The sequence below is a fragment of the Musca vetustissima genome, unplaced genomic scaffold (assembly GCF_032173495.1).
Source record: "Musca vetustissima isolate MV318-11 ecotype Yass unplaced genomic scaffold, APGP_CSIRO_Mvet_v1 utg4395, whole genome shotgun sequence".
NCBI lineage: Eukaryota > Metazoa > Arthropoda > Insecta > Diptera > Muscidae > Musca > Musca vetustissima.
Genome location: NW_026885219.1, coordinates 442990 through 456963, shown reverse-complemented (window position 1 = coordinate 456963; position 13974 = coordinate 442990). Strand labels below are relative to the sequence as shown.

The window sequence follows — 13974 nt, the reverse complement described above, 5'->3', positions numbered from 1 at the left end:
AAACCAGTAACTTAGGATGAAGCTGTACATCTATCAGATCAGAAGGCAGAGACAATCAATAATATAATATTTTATTTAACAGCCATACATCGCATTTCAAAATAGATGGAGATAGATGATTGGACCGATATTCCCCATCTTCGAATTTTAACTAAGTTTGGAAGAAATAATAAGATGGGCAAAGTTTGGATAAATCAAAATTTTGTGAATACAATTTGGTAAAAAACATTTGAACCAATAATTCGATGAGGCTTATTTTCACCGTGTCAAAGTGTATACACCCTCATTAGCTATAAGAAGTATAATTATCCATTCAACATGTGGTTTACATAATCCGTTTTTAGAAATGTCGGTATAGGTCCACTTTTTGGTATTTTCCCTATATTTTCATTTCTAGTACCTGCCAGTATATGTATGGTGGAGGGTATCCAAAGTTCGGCCCGGCCGAACTTAACGCTTTTTCACTTGTTATTAGTTCTTTTTTTTAAGAAAATATGAGTTTTACATTACTAAAAGCATTGTGGAAATTTTTGAACAAAAAACAAATAATTAACTAAAATAATAAATCATGGATAAAACATTTAATAACCTCTGAAGAGGCCATGCGGGTCATGAGTGAAAAAAGATGTTCCACCCTGGAAATGGCAAAGAGACTTAAATTGTCCCAATTAGTGGTTAAATGGGTACAAAAATTTATAATTATGTTCCGTTGATCCCAAACCTCAAATATGTTTCGTCAGTACTCCTGTTAATGGGGGAACGACGTGAAGAGCCCTTCCCGACAGTGGCTATAGCAGCAGTAAAAAAAACCAAAAACCTGTATTATAAAAAAATGCAAAAACAGGGTAAAAAATTTTCAACGAGCCCAAAAGTTGAACAGTGGTTGACTGGAAACGTATGAATCCAAATTAAACCGTTTTCAATCCGACGATAAGCATTATTGGCGATGAAAACTAATTCAAATGTCTAATGTGAAGCACGATTGAGGAATTACAATGGTATGGGTTGGGTTTACTTGTGGGTCTTGGCCCGATGCAAAAAAATTGACAATATAATAATGAAAGACGCCTATTCTGCAATGTTTGGTTCAAATCTGACATTTCTATCGCCTAATATAATTTTATAAATATTGAACATTTTGACTATTGGTAGGGGAGGTACCAGAAGTGATCACATCTTCGGTCTTTATCTTGATAAAGATAATAGGTTATTTAAAGTTTGAGTCAAATCGGACATTCCATTCGCCTACTATTGAATTTATACAGAATCTTCGCATCATATAGGCTTGTTAAGGACAATAGGTTGTACAAAGTTTAACAAAATAAGTTTTTTTGCACAATTTTGACCATTTTAGGAGGCGAACTTGAACTAAGTTTGAATGAAATATTAAGATTTGCAAAGTTTGGATTAAATCTGTCACTCCCCTCGAACCGGCCAGACGGACGGACATCTGTAAATCGACTTAAATTGTCTGAAATGGATTTGGCCCAAAGAAACATGGGGTCTAAAACTAGTATGTATTTCGATGAGACACATTTTCGCATTTTTTTAATTTTTGCCGTACTTTTACGTATCTAAGTACAATTATGAAAAAATTCTTGTACTTTGGTTTATAACTTCCCGGAAATGCTCACATGTAAAATATGAGGAATATGAAGCCACAGCCACACTGTTCACCTCTTGGACGATTGAAATGACGCTGCCGCCCAACGTCATGGTCGATGTTGTACAGATTCTGACCACAAATTACTCCGAAGAATTGAATATTTAAGTCGCCTGCGCAAACCACTATGGTATGCTAGGCGGTACTGGTGTGATTTGCGTATGTAAGCGCTACGCAGTGGACGAATATTCGAACATACCAGAATACAGACCGAGCGAGGAGAAGAAGGTCGGTCTTACACAATCTAGAGAGAGAGAATTGTACAAGAGAGAATCTCTGACCAAGATACCTATCGAGCAAGTATAAATAGTATTCACGCGGAAGCCGTGACCCAGGCTATGGTCCAATACCACGCGAATGTATTTCTTGCTGTCCGCCCACCACTTATATTAGCGAAAGAACGACAGGTATCTAGACAAACGAGAGTGATTTTAGCTCAATTATGATTAGATTGTGCAATTTATACTGGAGCCGAATTGATCACACAATACCAGATACATGCCCTGATTGTGACCTAAGACCTCACGCATCGCGGCATCTTTCCAACAGCATACCCAGCTAAACACACTCATCTGCCTTCATCTCTTTGGACGCAGAGTCAATTATAAAACTTAATCTCCAAGCATTTAAAATATCCTGGCGATAATGAAGCATTAAATGATTCGTTTATTTTGAAAGTGGTTCAAGCCCATTTAATCTTATACTGAGATATTTTTGAGATGTTTGGATTTGTTTTGTTTCAAAATTATCTTTAAGTGGTATTCATTTTCTTTGAGGTTTTGTGCCCTTTAACATGATAGAATATATAACGTAATATGTTTTTTAAACTTTTCTAGAAAACCAAGATTTGTATCAAAACCTAAAACCACTTTCAAAATAAAGGATTCAAATATATGTATGTATACGTATATAAATTTGAAGACATACGCCAAAAAAGGAGTTTATTGTTCGTTCATTCCTAACGATTGCTTATTAAATTTTTTGTCACATTCCCGTGCCCTTGTCAGGCATAATTTCCTTGAGTGTGAATTTGCATAAAATAATTATCGCCAATAAATTAATATTGACATGTGCATATATCACAAAATATGACTTTACGAATAAATGGATCTCATCAACAGAACATGTCAGAATAATGCAATCGATTGTTACGTCCCTTCAGTACATAACCTACAACTCGACTCGAAGAACGAACGAACGAAAGTAATCATGGTTAACGAATTACATTTGAATTTTTTGAAATTCTTTGCCATATTTGGCCTAGCGCCATATATTAGAAAAAGGAGGCGCAGCCAACAACAGCAACGTCGACGACGACACCAACGACCATGTCAGCATCAGTACCCTCCGTACCCCTCCCATTCGTATTCACACAATGTCAATTATCATGTAAATCATGTTTGTGATTTTGCAGTCGATTTTGGCCCCAATCAACATTTGCGATGGCAACAAATTTACACCGGTGCGATAATTATTCTCAATCTATGGTTAACCTTGTACGGTTTGGTCTTCTCGCCCTTTCAAGATAAGACAGTAATATCGGATTTGGTTAGTGTTATTGTTTTTGTAATACAAATGCTGGTGATATATGTGGTCCTTATTGAAACGGCCTTGGGCTATAAGGAACATTTTACATTTATTGGAAGTATCGATAAGATACAAGGCTTAATGCAACACCTGCTACAAACACAACTATGTGTGGATGCCATACGTCATCGGCAAAGGCGTAAATATTTTCTCTACATCTGTGTGGTCTATGGCAGTTTGTTGGCCGTCATGTTGGTCATTTGTTTCATCCGATATTCTGGCTATTTTTGGCATGCCATATTGGCCGTATTAATTATTCGAACCCGTTGCCTGCAAATGTTAATTGCCTTGGATTATCTCTGCTACTACTTGGAACTATTAAATGACAAACTGAAAGCGGTAATGTCTTGTAAAATTGAGCGGAATTATAGCATTCTTGATGTAAACTATCATCATTTGGAATCCTATGAATATATGGAGAGCTTCAAAATGGTCTATGATGAAATATATATTTTACATATAATATATAACCGGATATTTGGCGTCTCATTGGTGGGCATTTTGACAGTTATTGTATTGGATATTATAATACATGTTTACTGGTCTCTACTGACAATTATGAATATTTATGCAAGATATTATTTGTTTATAACTGGAGGAACACTACTACCGCTGTGCACCATATTTTTTGTCCTATGCTATAACGGAGATCGGTGTGAGAAGCGGGTGAGTAGAGATAATACAAAATTTCTAATATGGAAATATTTCTGGAAAATTGAGCTGCATTATTGTTTATGTTGATGATATCATAGTGACATCCAGTAACTGTACACAAATGAACTACAGTGAGTAAGTGCGTGTTAATTAAAGCATACAATTTTATTCTTTACTAGCATATGCCCGCAACTTCGTTAGCGAATGTAGGAAACTGCATATGTCAGAAAAAATGGTCGGTATTAATGTGTGGAATACATTAATATCGACCACAAATTAATTTTGAGTACCATTTAGTAGCAAATGTCATGATTCGAGCTCTAAAGGTTCACCCAAATCCAAATTTTCCATTTAGCACACATTATCTCCGTAAGTACCCTCTTCAACCATCCAACAAAACTTTATGCATACCCCGATCCTACACCTCCACAATGATTCCAAACTCAAATTTCAGGATTCCAACTCTATTGGTTCACCAACAATTTAAATTGTACCAAATTTAGTACACAGTAGTACGAATTTTCAAAACTTTCAACATACCCCAATCCTACACCCCGATAGTGATTCTAAATCCAAGTTTCAGGATTCCAACTCCATAGGTTCACCCACAATTCAAATTGTACCAAATCTTGTACACAGTAGTACCAATTACAAAACTTCCTACATACCCCAATCCTACACCCCCACAGTGATCCTAAATACAAAACTTCCTACATACCCCAATCCTACATCCCCACAGTGATCCTAAATCCAAATTTCATGATTTCAACTCTATCGCTTCACCGACAATTTAAATTGTACCAAATGTAGTACACATTTGTACGAATTGCTAAAACTTCCTACATATTTCAATCTTACACCTCCACACTGATCCTGACTCGAATTTTCATGATTCTAGCTCTATTGTTTCACCTAAAATTCAAATTGTACCAAATTTAGTACCATCTAGTACCCATAAGTATTAATTTGTTAAACTAATACAACGATCCTAACTCCAAATTTCATTGTTCCAGCTCTATCGGTTCATCCAAATCCAAAATGTACCAATTATAGTACGATTTAGTACTTTTCGTACACAAAAGTAAAATTTTTCCAAAACTACGTGCATATACTAATACTAAACTCCGACGGTAATGTTACTTTCAATTTTCAGGATTCCAGCTCGATTTGTACAAATCAAATTTGTACCAAATATAGTACCATATAGTACTTTTCTACGCTTTCTAAACTCTCCTCATATCGAACCTACTTCTCAACCTTAATTTGCATTCCAAATTTTTAGCTCAATCCATTCACATGCTATGAAATTGTACCAAATGTAGTACATTTCAGTTCTTTTCGGATACTTATAGTTCCTATTTCCAAAAAGGCCTTTGTTACATCTATTCTACACTCCGTCAGTGACCCTCAATCCAAATTTCAGAGTTCTGGTTCGCCAAATACAAATGGTATCAAATTTAGTGCTTTTTAGTACTTTTCGTACCGTTCTAGTACGAATTTCCAAAAACCCAGCCTTATCTGACACCTTTGGACCAAGAGTGACCCTCAAATAAGATTTCAAGATTCTAGCTTCAGCCGTTTCGTCTGGGCGTTGATGAATCGTTAAATCAGTCAGTCAATCACTTTACTCTTTTATTAGTATAGATAGATAACCTTCACCACACTTTCTACGTCGATTTATGTCCGTCTGTTACATTGTAAGCCAAGTACAGGTCACTTTTATGATTCGAATTGGATGAAATTTGGCACAGCTCATTTATTTGGACCAAGGACGATCCCTACTTAAATTGGGAAAAATCGGTTTCTAAATCTGAACCGATTTTTCCCATATATATTTTCGTCCGATTTTATGTAAATGGCGCACCAAAGTCCCTATATATCTTTCGATTTGCACGAAATTTGGCATAGCGTACTGAATTGAGTCAAGAATGATGTGTGGTAAGTTTCGGAAAAGCGGTTAATATTTCGATATTGCTCCCACATATACATATATATTTTTGTCCGATTTTACATAAATGGTGCACCAAACTCCTAATGTGCGATTAACAGGAAATTTTGCACAACGTTGAAATTGGTGCAGATGCAGCCATAGCATCCATATGTATTTCGAACGGGTGTCTGATTGAAATTAATTTTTTAACAGTGCGTCGTACCGAATAGCGTGTATCAATTTTGCTATAAATCGTTTTCCATAAATTTGTCCCATGTTACCCAGACGACTCTAAATCGGTCCGCATGAAATTAAATTTATCATAGGTTACAGAAAGACATGAGTATGTTCCTTCGAGGAAACATTGACATGCAATTGTAAGGATACTTAGTCGGTCCAATCCGACTTTATTACTTTCCTTACTGGTTTACGTTAGTACGTTGGAAATCCGTTTTAAAAATTAACTTCTGCAAATCTCTTATCCAGTGATGGGATGAGAGCAGAAAATTGCGCGGGGGGGTTGGTGATTTGGTACATTCTTCCTTTATTATTTCCCACTATTGGGAGGTTTTCTAACGTCTCTTTATAGCCTTCCGATTTTAAGTACATTAAATTACTATAACATAACGTGTGTCAAGTATTGATAAAATTGGTTCAGATTTAGATATAGCTCCCGATTTTTACTAAATGCTGCCCCAAAGGCCCAAAATATGACCGATAGGCTCAAAACTTACTGAAGTTAGTATAACCTATCCTGTGGCAAGATTCGTTGAAATCGGTTCAGATTGGGATATAGCTTCCATATATATTTTTGTCCGATTTTAATTAAATGGTGCACCATACTCGTCTTCAGATTGACACGAAATTTTAAACAACGTACATAATAGAGCATAGAATGACGTAATTGCGTTTTGTAGAAATGCAGACATAGCCAATATATATATTTTCGACCAACTTAATCTTAATTGGGTCCCAAATAATCAACAGTTGTCTGCTTGAGATTTGCTTTAAGTCGATTTTCATAATATTGCTCCATTGTCCAAATGAAAAATTTAGTATAGGTTGCAGAATGACATTTTTAAAGATTGATCTCAACCAATTCCATGTCAATGGTCCTACAAAAATGCGACGTCTGTAAGGATGCATCTATTGAATATACCCAAAGTGGTGAAGGGCATCATATAGTCCATCCGTTCGACTTTACTATTTTTATACCCTCCTCCATGTCCGTCTGTTGTAATCAGGTGTAAACGTCGAAAACGTCATATACCTGTATAAAATGTAATAAATGTAGTAAACGTTATTTATTTGAATATCATTACCATATATAGGTATTTTGTAGAATATATATCATTTTTATATGTATCTGACTATTCCTTACTGGAACTGATAAACAATTCCAAACTTTTTAGAGATGAAAATTTTGAAATTTGATATGGATTTGAGTAAAGCATACGTAATTTGATAATTTATTAAAGGAAACAGCTATTTTGCAAAAAGCTAATGGTTTTGAGTAGGTTTCCGACGTTTCTGACGTATGTATTATACGTCGAATATGTACGTCATTTACGTCACTGTTTCTGACGGACCATCTCTGGTTGTAATCACTCTGGCGTCTAAACGAATTGAGATAGATCGCCGAAATTTTTCATAGAGTTGTCTTTTGTCTGCAGGTCAAGTTCGAAGATCGGCTATATCGGTCCACGGTCCCCCAATTCGCTTAAGTTTTGTACTTACCAAATTTGTCCACTAAAAAAATATTAATATAGGTCCAATTTTTCGGGTAGCCCCCATATAACGGTATATAAATTTGTATTTGGTATATCATATGGTTTACAACAATCGCGCGGTACAATTTAATTGTATGTACCCTATACTTTCATTTCAAATAACTATCAGTATACCTATGATGGATGGTATTCAAAATTATAATGAACAGACGAACACACAAATCTAGATCGACTCAATCGAGATATGACGACCAGTACCAATATTTCGCGGGTTACAAACAGATTGCCCAATATGTCTGATGAACCGCCTAATCAACCTAAACGCGTCGAATGTGGAAATGTAGTATCTCTCTGCTTTCCTTTTCATTGCAACTTCGATCATGTAGCTCACCTCGAAAGTGAAATCAATACATTTTTACTTGTTTTAATAATGTTTTCTATCTTTTCAGTGCAACTTAATATTGATCTCACTAAAAAGCCTCCTAAGAACATCATCATCAAAATTCTCCAATCCCCGGAATGTCACTGAATACAATTCGTTGCTGCAGGCATTTATAATGCAAATCTTACACAATCCAATACGAATAAGTGCTAATGATTATTTTACACTTAATTTGAAATTTGTTATGGCGGTAAGAATGCATTGATTTTTTTCAAATAATAATAAATAATAATAATAATAATTTGAAAACGTTTGTTTTATTTTTTCATTACAGATTGCTGCAAATATGGTCACATACATTGTCATCCTACTACAATTCCGTCAAAATTCTTCAAATTTAATGCCGGAGGATTTTAATATGACCTTAAATTTTACGAATGATGTATGCACAAATTCAAGTAATTTTAATAACACATGGAATAACAATTTGGAGTGATTATTAAAAAAAAATAAATGAATTAACTACAATATTATCTCTCAGCTGGTGGTCTGAAGATTTTTTGTGTGGTTTGAAAATCGTATGTTTTTGATCATGTGTCGCACAACAACATGACACACAAACATATTTAGTGATAACAATGATTATTATTATTCTAGTTTAGATTTGAAATCTTGGGAGGCTCTTGGATACAATGGAAATAATTAAAATTAATTCTTTTAATTAAACCAAAATATTATGCCATGCTCGGTAAGAATGAAATGTACACTCAGTGGAAAAAGTCTGCGTACACTCCTGCACTTTATTCTATAATATTTTTAAAAAAAATTCTACAAAAAATTGTTGCGCATAAGTAGGTCCTTAGATGAAACATGGGCGTTTAAGTACCAAGGGTTATCAAAAAATAACCGTTACATTCACAAATTGTGTGAGCTACGTATGTTCGGTTTGTCCCGTGCACATTAAGTGATATCCAGCGTGCTGAGTAAACGACTGGTCAATGTCAATATTGGGCATGTCTGCGTTCGGCATTCCTACAAAATTAATACTGTTATCCAGGATAATTTTACCTGGCATAAGGTCAGCACCTTTCGAAGCCCGAACGAGGCTTCAGACAAGGTGACAGCCACTCGTGTGATCTTTTTAACATCCTGCTTGAAAAGGTCATCCGAGATGCAAATGTGACCAAAAATGGCACTCTGTACACCAAACAGCCATGTTATTCGCCTACGCTGACAACATCGACATAATGGGTCGAACATTGCGAGCGGTAACAGCCTCCTGCCAAAGTGGGACTGGTAATAGGTGGCGAGAAGACCAAGCTGATGTTACTATCGCCCAAGACGTCCAGTAGACTCGAACCAAATGTGGAACTTAAAAACTACAGTTTCGAGGTAGAGAATAGTGTTGGCCAACAGATGCTACTATGGTCTGAGTAAGCAACTCAAAAGCAAGGCCACACTCTACAAGACGCTGATACTACCCGTGCTGGTCTATGGATCAGAAGCATGGGTATTTGCGCAAGCAGATGAGACAGATCTTGAAGTGTCTGAGAGATTGTCAGACGTATCGTGCTACAGACAATTGGGTGGCTACGTCATGTTGTACGAGGCTGCTGATGTTTCACGCAGAAGAGAAGGCCACGATAGGAAGATCAAGTGGAGGATGACATATTAAATCATGGTCTTTCAAACTGGAAAAACTGCACACAAGATGGAACAAATGTTCTGTCTCGAGTCAGCTAAGTATGTAAGGAACTTTATTATGTTTTGTGTATAAAACTTAGCTAAAGTTCGAATATTGGGAATATCTCTCCCACACAAAATGATCAAAATTGTGCTAAGAATTAATTTTATAATATCATAAGAAAGGACTATCCGATTTGAACCAAACTTTACACTACGTATTATCTTTACAAAGCCTAGATCAATTCCCAATATGGGACCCATTGGTTCACTCTTTCTGGTTCGTCTCCTAAAAATGGTAAACATTTTCAATACTTATAAACTTTGTACAACCTATTATTTTATATAGTCTAGATCAAGTCTGAAGTTGGGACCCATTGGTCCCCTTCTTCTGGTACCTCCCCCACAAATGGTCAAAATGTTCAATATTTATAAAGCTAATATCAGGCGAATGGAATGTCCGATTTGAACCAAACTTTGCTCAACCTATTATCTTTACCAAGCATAGATCAAGTCCGAAGTTGGGACCCAATCTTTTTTCCAAAAATTATCAATATGGGTTTACGTTTTGGTATAAACCCATATACGTTTGCACTGATTTTTGTAGCCCTATTTCCCAACATAAGAGTCGGTTTGATATTTAGTTTCCTCCTGGCAGAATTTTACCCATATAAAATTAAGGTATTTTAGATATTCCACCCCCGTGAGGGAACGTGTAACAACGTCGATCCGAACGAACTTAGCAGCCTTTTCACATCCTCATCTTTCCGTCCCTCTGTTCAATTATTCTAAACAAAATGCTTTTTAGTCCAAACGCGAATCCTTTGCGATATCGATGAAAATCGATACAGATTTTGACATCGCTTCCATACATATTTTCGATCGATTTCATGAAATTTTGCAACAAATACTAATCTTCACCAAATACTCATCGCGTTGAATTTGGAACTACCTATATTCATTTTTTAATCCGGTATACTACCCTAACTACTATAGATTCGTACTCCATGTTAAAATATTAAAATCTCAGTTTCAAATCTCTCTAACGAATTTTCATTATAGCCCATGTCCTTTCAATTGGATTTATAAAGAAACTTTCACTTACAATTGAATTTATTAAGACCAATTGCTCTGTACTGAGATCATAGATCTTAATACAGGACTATTGTTCTTTATAGAGGCCGATTGCATTTGGACAGAGACCACAGTCTGCAGAGAAACTACAGGTGTGTATAAATACCAATTGGTATTTATGTAGAACATAGGGGTTTATATAGTCGAATTGGTTTGTATAGAGGCCACTGGCCTTTATAAAGATCAATTTATATATAAAGAGACCGATTGGAAGTGTAGGTCTGCTGAGAGACCACAGGACTTTATAAAGACCAATTAGTCTGCATAGAGGAAACAAGAGTGAAATCGCTTTAGATTTAGATATAGCTCCCATATATTCGAACATTTTTATACCCTTCACCACACTGTGGTACTGGGTATTATGCCTTTGTGCATATGTTTCTAACAGGCAAAAGGAATCGAGATGGACCCATGGTTCCTCTTGAGAATATGCATAGAATCTCTTTCTGAGTCGATATATGCATGTCCGTACAGGTCGCATTTATGATCTGGTTTGAATGAAATGTGGATCATGTCACTAATTTTGCCCTAATTGAAATTGGGAAAAATCAGTTCAGATTTAGATATAGTTTCGTCCGATTTTATTTAAACCTGTCAATGGTTGTCCGATTGAGACAAAATTTTGTACAGCGTATTGAAATTGTTGCAGTTTGTCGTCCGCAAAAAGAGTTGAAGGGTTTCATATAGTCGTCTCCGTCCGACTTTTGAACTTTCCTTACTTTTTTTTGAAATCGGTTCCGATGTTAACATAGCTACCATATAATACACACATTTTTATTTGATTTCCGTCGAATGAGGTACCAAGGCACTGTGTTCAATTTACACGAAATTTTACATAGCGTATTTAATTGACTGGCGCATGTTACGTTTTGTTGAAATCGATTAAAAATTTGATACAGCTCCAATATATATTTTCGTCCGATTTTATGTAAATCGTGAGATACAATAAGAATCTTAGGATCATATTTGGTATACTGCCAAAATTGCTAAAGGATATTTGGTCCAGTCAGATTTTTAGACTTTCCTTACTGTTTAATACACACTTTTGACTAGCACTGTATTTCTTTCCAAATGAAAATAATTCATTTATGTCATAAGCTGTTCTAAATTTATTTTATTATAGCGTTTCAAAAAAATTACATCTGTTTTGAGTTTTAAAACCCCCAATAAAATTTTTTTCGCATAAATAATATTTTTTTCATATAAAAATAAACAAAACAAGTACACCTTATCATTATTGCCATGTACAAAAGTTCAATTGTGGCAAATTCCACTTTTTCAAAACCGGATCGAAGCAGTTTATTCGTTTTTTTTCTAAAAATCTGGAAGCGCACAAATTCCCAAAGCGTCAAATCTGTGTCTGGGATGATCCAATCATCGTGATGAGCTCTTTGTTTCCATAGACAAAGTAAAAACTGAAAACGAACAAAACGAAACGTAATGTTTGCAAATCGCCGAGTCGGCTTATCAGTTTTGCGCTTTCTTAGATAATTGTTTTGCCATAATAAGTCCACAAATAATTTGCGTTGATGACCCTTTGGGTCAAAATTAAATGGTACATCGACAATCCAGTTTGCAGTGGTTATTTTTTAAAATATGATTTGTACGACCTCCATTCTATTTAGCAAAAATCACTCAGTATGGTCGTGTGTCTTGGGTGTTGAAGAAATGCCAAGACAGTGACTTGCAGGAAAATAAACAAATATTTAGACCCCCGTAAAACGGAAATGGGCATAATACGTCAATATACATCTCTCTGCTTGCGAGGAGAGGGAACTGGGTCGTAATCAGGAAATCTTCAGGCAAACTTGTCCCGCTTTACACATGATGCCTTACTTTCCGATTTAGAGATTTTAAATGTGTAACTAAAATTTCCAAAACGACTGGATGTGATAATAATTTATTCTCGCAAACCTTCCTCCAGAATACCGTCAGAATTAATTTCTACCGATTACCACATTGCAAAATTATCTAAGAAAATTTGTAATTTACATTTTTTACTTTGTCTATAACGTAACATCGAATACAATAACAGACATACACATCTATAATGCCAGACATTGCATCCAGCCAGCTACTCCTATAGACAATAGAATGGAAAACTGCTACGAACCGGTTAACAAAATCAATGGAAAACTGGTAAAATTGAACTTTCATGGTTGACATGGTGATAAGGATGCGAATCCAAATCCAAATGTATGCATTGGAAATAAAAAATAGAATGAAACTAACTAATATTAAACAGATGCAGGTTTGTACTTTAATCGAACAAAGGGAATATGGTGATACATTCGGAAAATTGAGGAGACGGAAAAGAAATCATTATGTCCACGTGTACATCTTATATAAAGATTTTGAAAATGTTTGTTATTTTATATTTAATTTTCAAAAATTATACAATTCATAATGATATGTATATATGGACCTATGAAACAAGTACGTAAAATTCCAAAGTCGGAAAGGGCCGACTATATGATACCCTTCACGATACCCTTCCCTCCTTAAATTCTTATTACAGTAACATGATAACAAGTGCACTATAATCATTTTGGTCGTATCCTAAAATCGGAGTTGCCTAAAATCGGAGAAAATTATGTCAATTGGGCTAAGTTATAGTGTTTGAAGTACATGAGCTACATGTAAATCTGGTGTGATTGGAAGGAAATTTTACATGTGTCAATTGGTACAGCGCTTTGTCAAAATAAAACCAATAAGGAAAGTGGGTAAAGTCGGTCTGGGCCGACTATATGCTACCCTTCACCAATTTGGTATATTCTACATATATATCCGAATAGACGCCGCCTTTTCGAAGGAACATTGAATTTGATATTTAACGAACTTAAATATGCGATATTTATGTATATGTGAACCGACTAACATCAGTGTCTACATATATTCTGAAACCTTTGCAAAGTTTCATTTCATTCAGGCAGAATTAGAGTCATTTGTGTACAATATAAACATATTTAAATCGATTTATGGCAAACTTAATACACGCTATTCGGTATGGCGCACTTTCGTGTCAATCGGACAAACATTAGGAGTTTGGTGCACAATTTACCTATAATTAGACAAAAATGAGGGCTATATCTAAATCTGAACCCATCGTCAAAAAAATTAGCATACATCATTCTAGACTCAATTCAATACGCTATGCCAAATTTCGTGTAAATCAAGAGAGGTATAAAAGCTTTGGTGCATCATTTACATA

At 35.4% G+C, this 13974-nt stretch overlaps 1 protein-coding gene across 1 annotated transcript; it reads left to right on the top strand.

Annotated features, from left to right (window-relative positions):
- The first annotated feature begins 2872 nt into the window (after positions 1–2872).
- On the top strand, positions 2873–8442 carry LOC133332347 (putative gustatory receptor 39b). The gene is made up of 3 exons (XM_061540746.1): positions 2873–3916; positions 8014–8196; positions 8281–8442. The coding sequence occupies exons 1-3, from the start codon at positions 2873–2875 to the stop codon at positions 8440–8442; spliced, it is 1389 nt and encodes a 462-aa protein (XP_061396730.1).
- The last annotated feature ends 5532 nt before the right edge of the window (positions 8443–13974 follow it).

What these genes read in the sequence shown, in the direction of transcription:
- LOC133332347 (XM_061540746.1), top strand. Translation starts at nt 2,873, where the DNA reads ATGGTTAACGAATTACATTTGAATTTTTTGAAATTCTTTGCCATATTT. An exon ending in GAGATCGGTGTGAGAAGCGG is followed by an intron (nt 3,917 to 8,013) that starts GTGAGTAGAGAT and finishes CTATCTTTTCAG; the next exon opens with TGCAACTTAATATTGATCTC. An exon ending in ATTTGAAATTTGTTATGGCG is followed by an intron (nt 8,197 to 8,280) that starts GTAAGAATGCAT and finishes TTTTCATTACAG; the next exon opens with ATTGCTGCAAATATGGTCAC.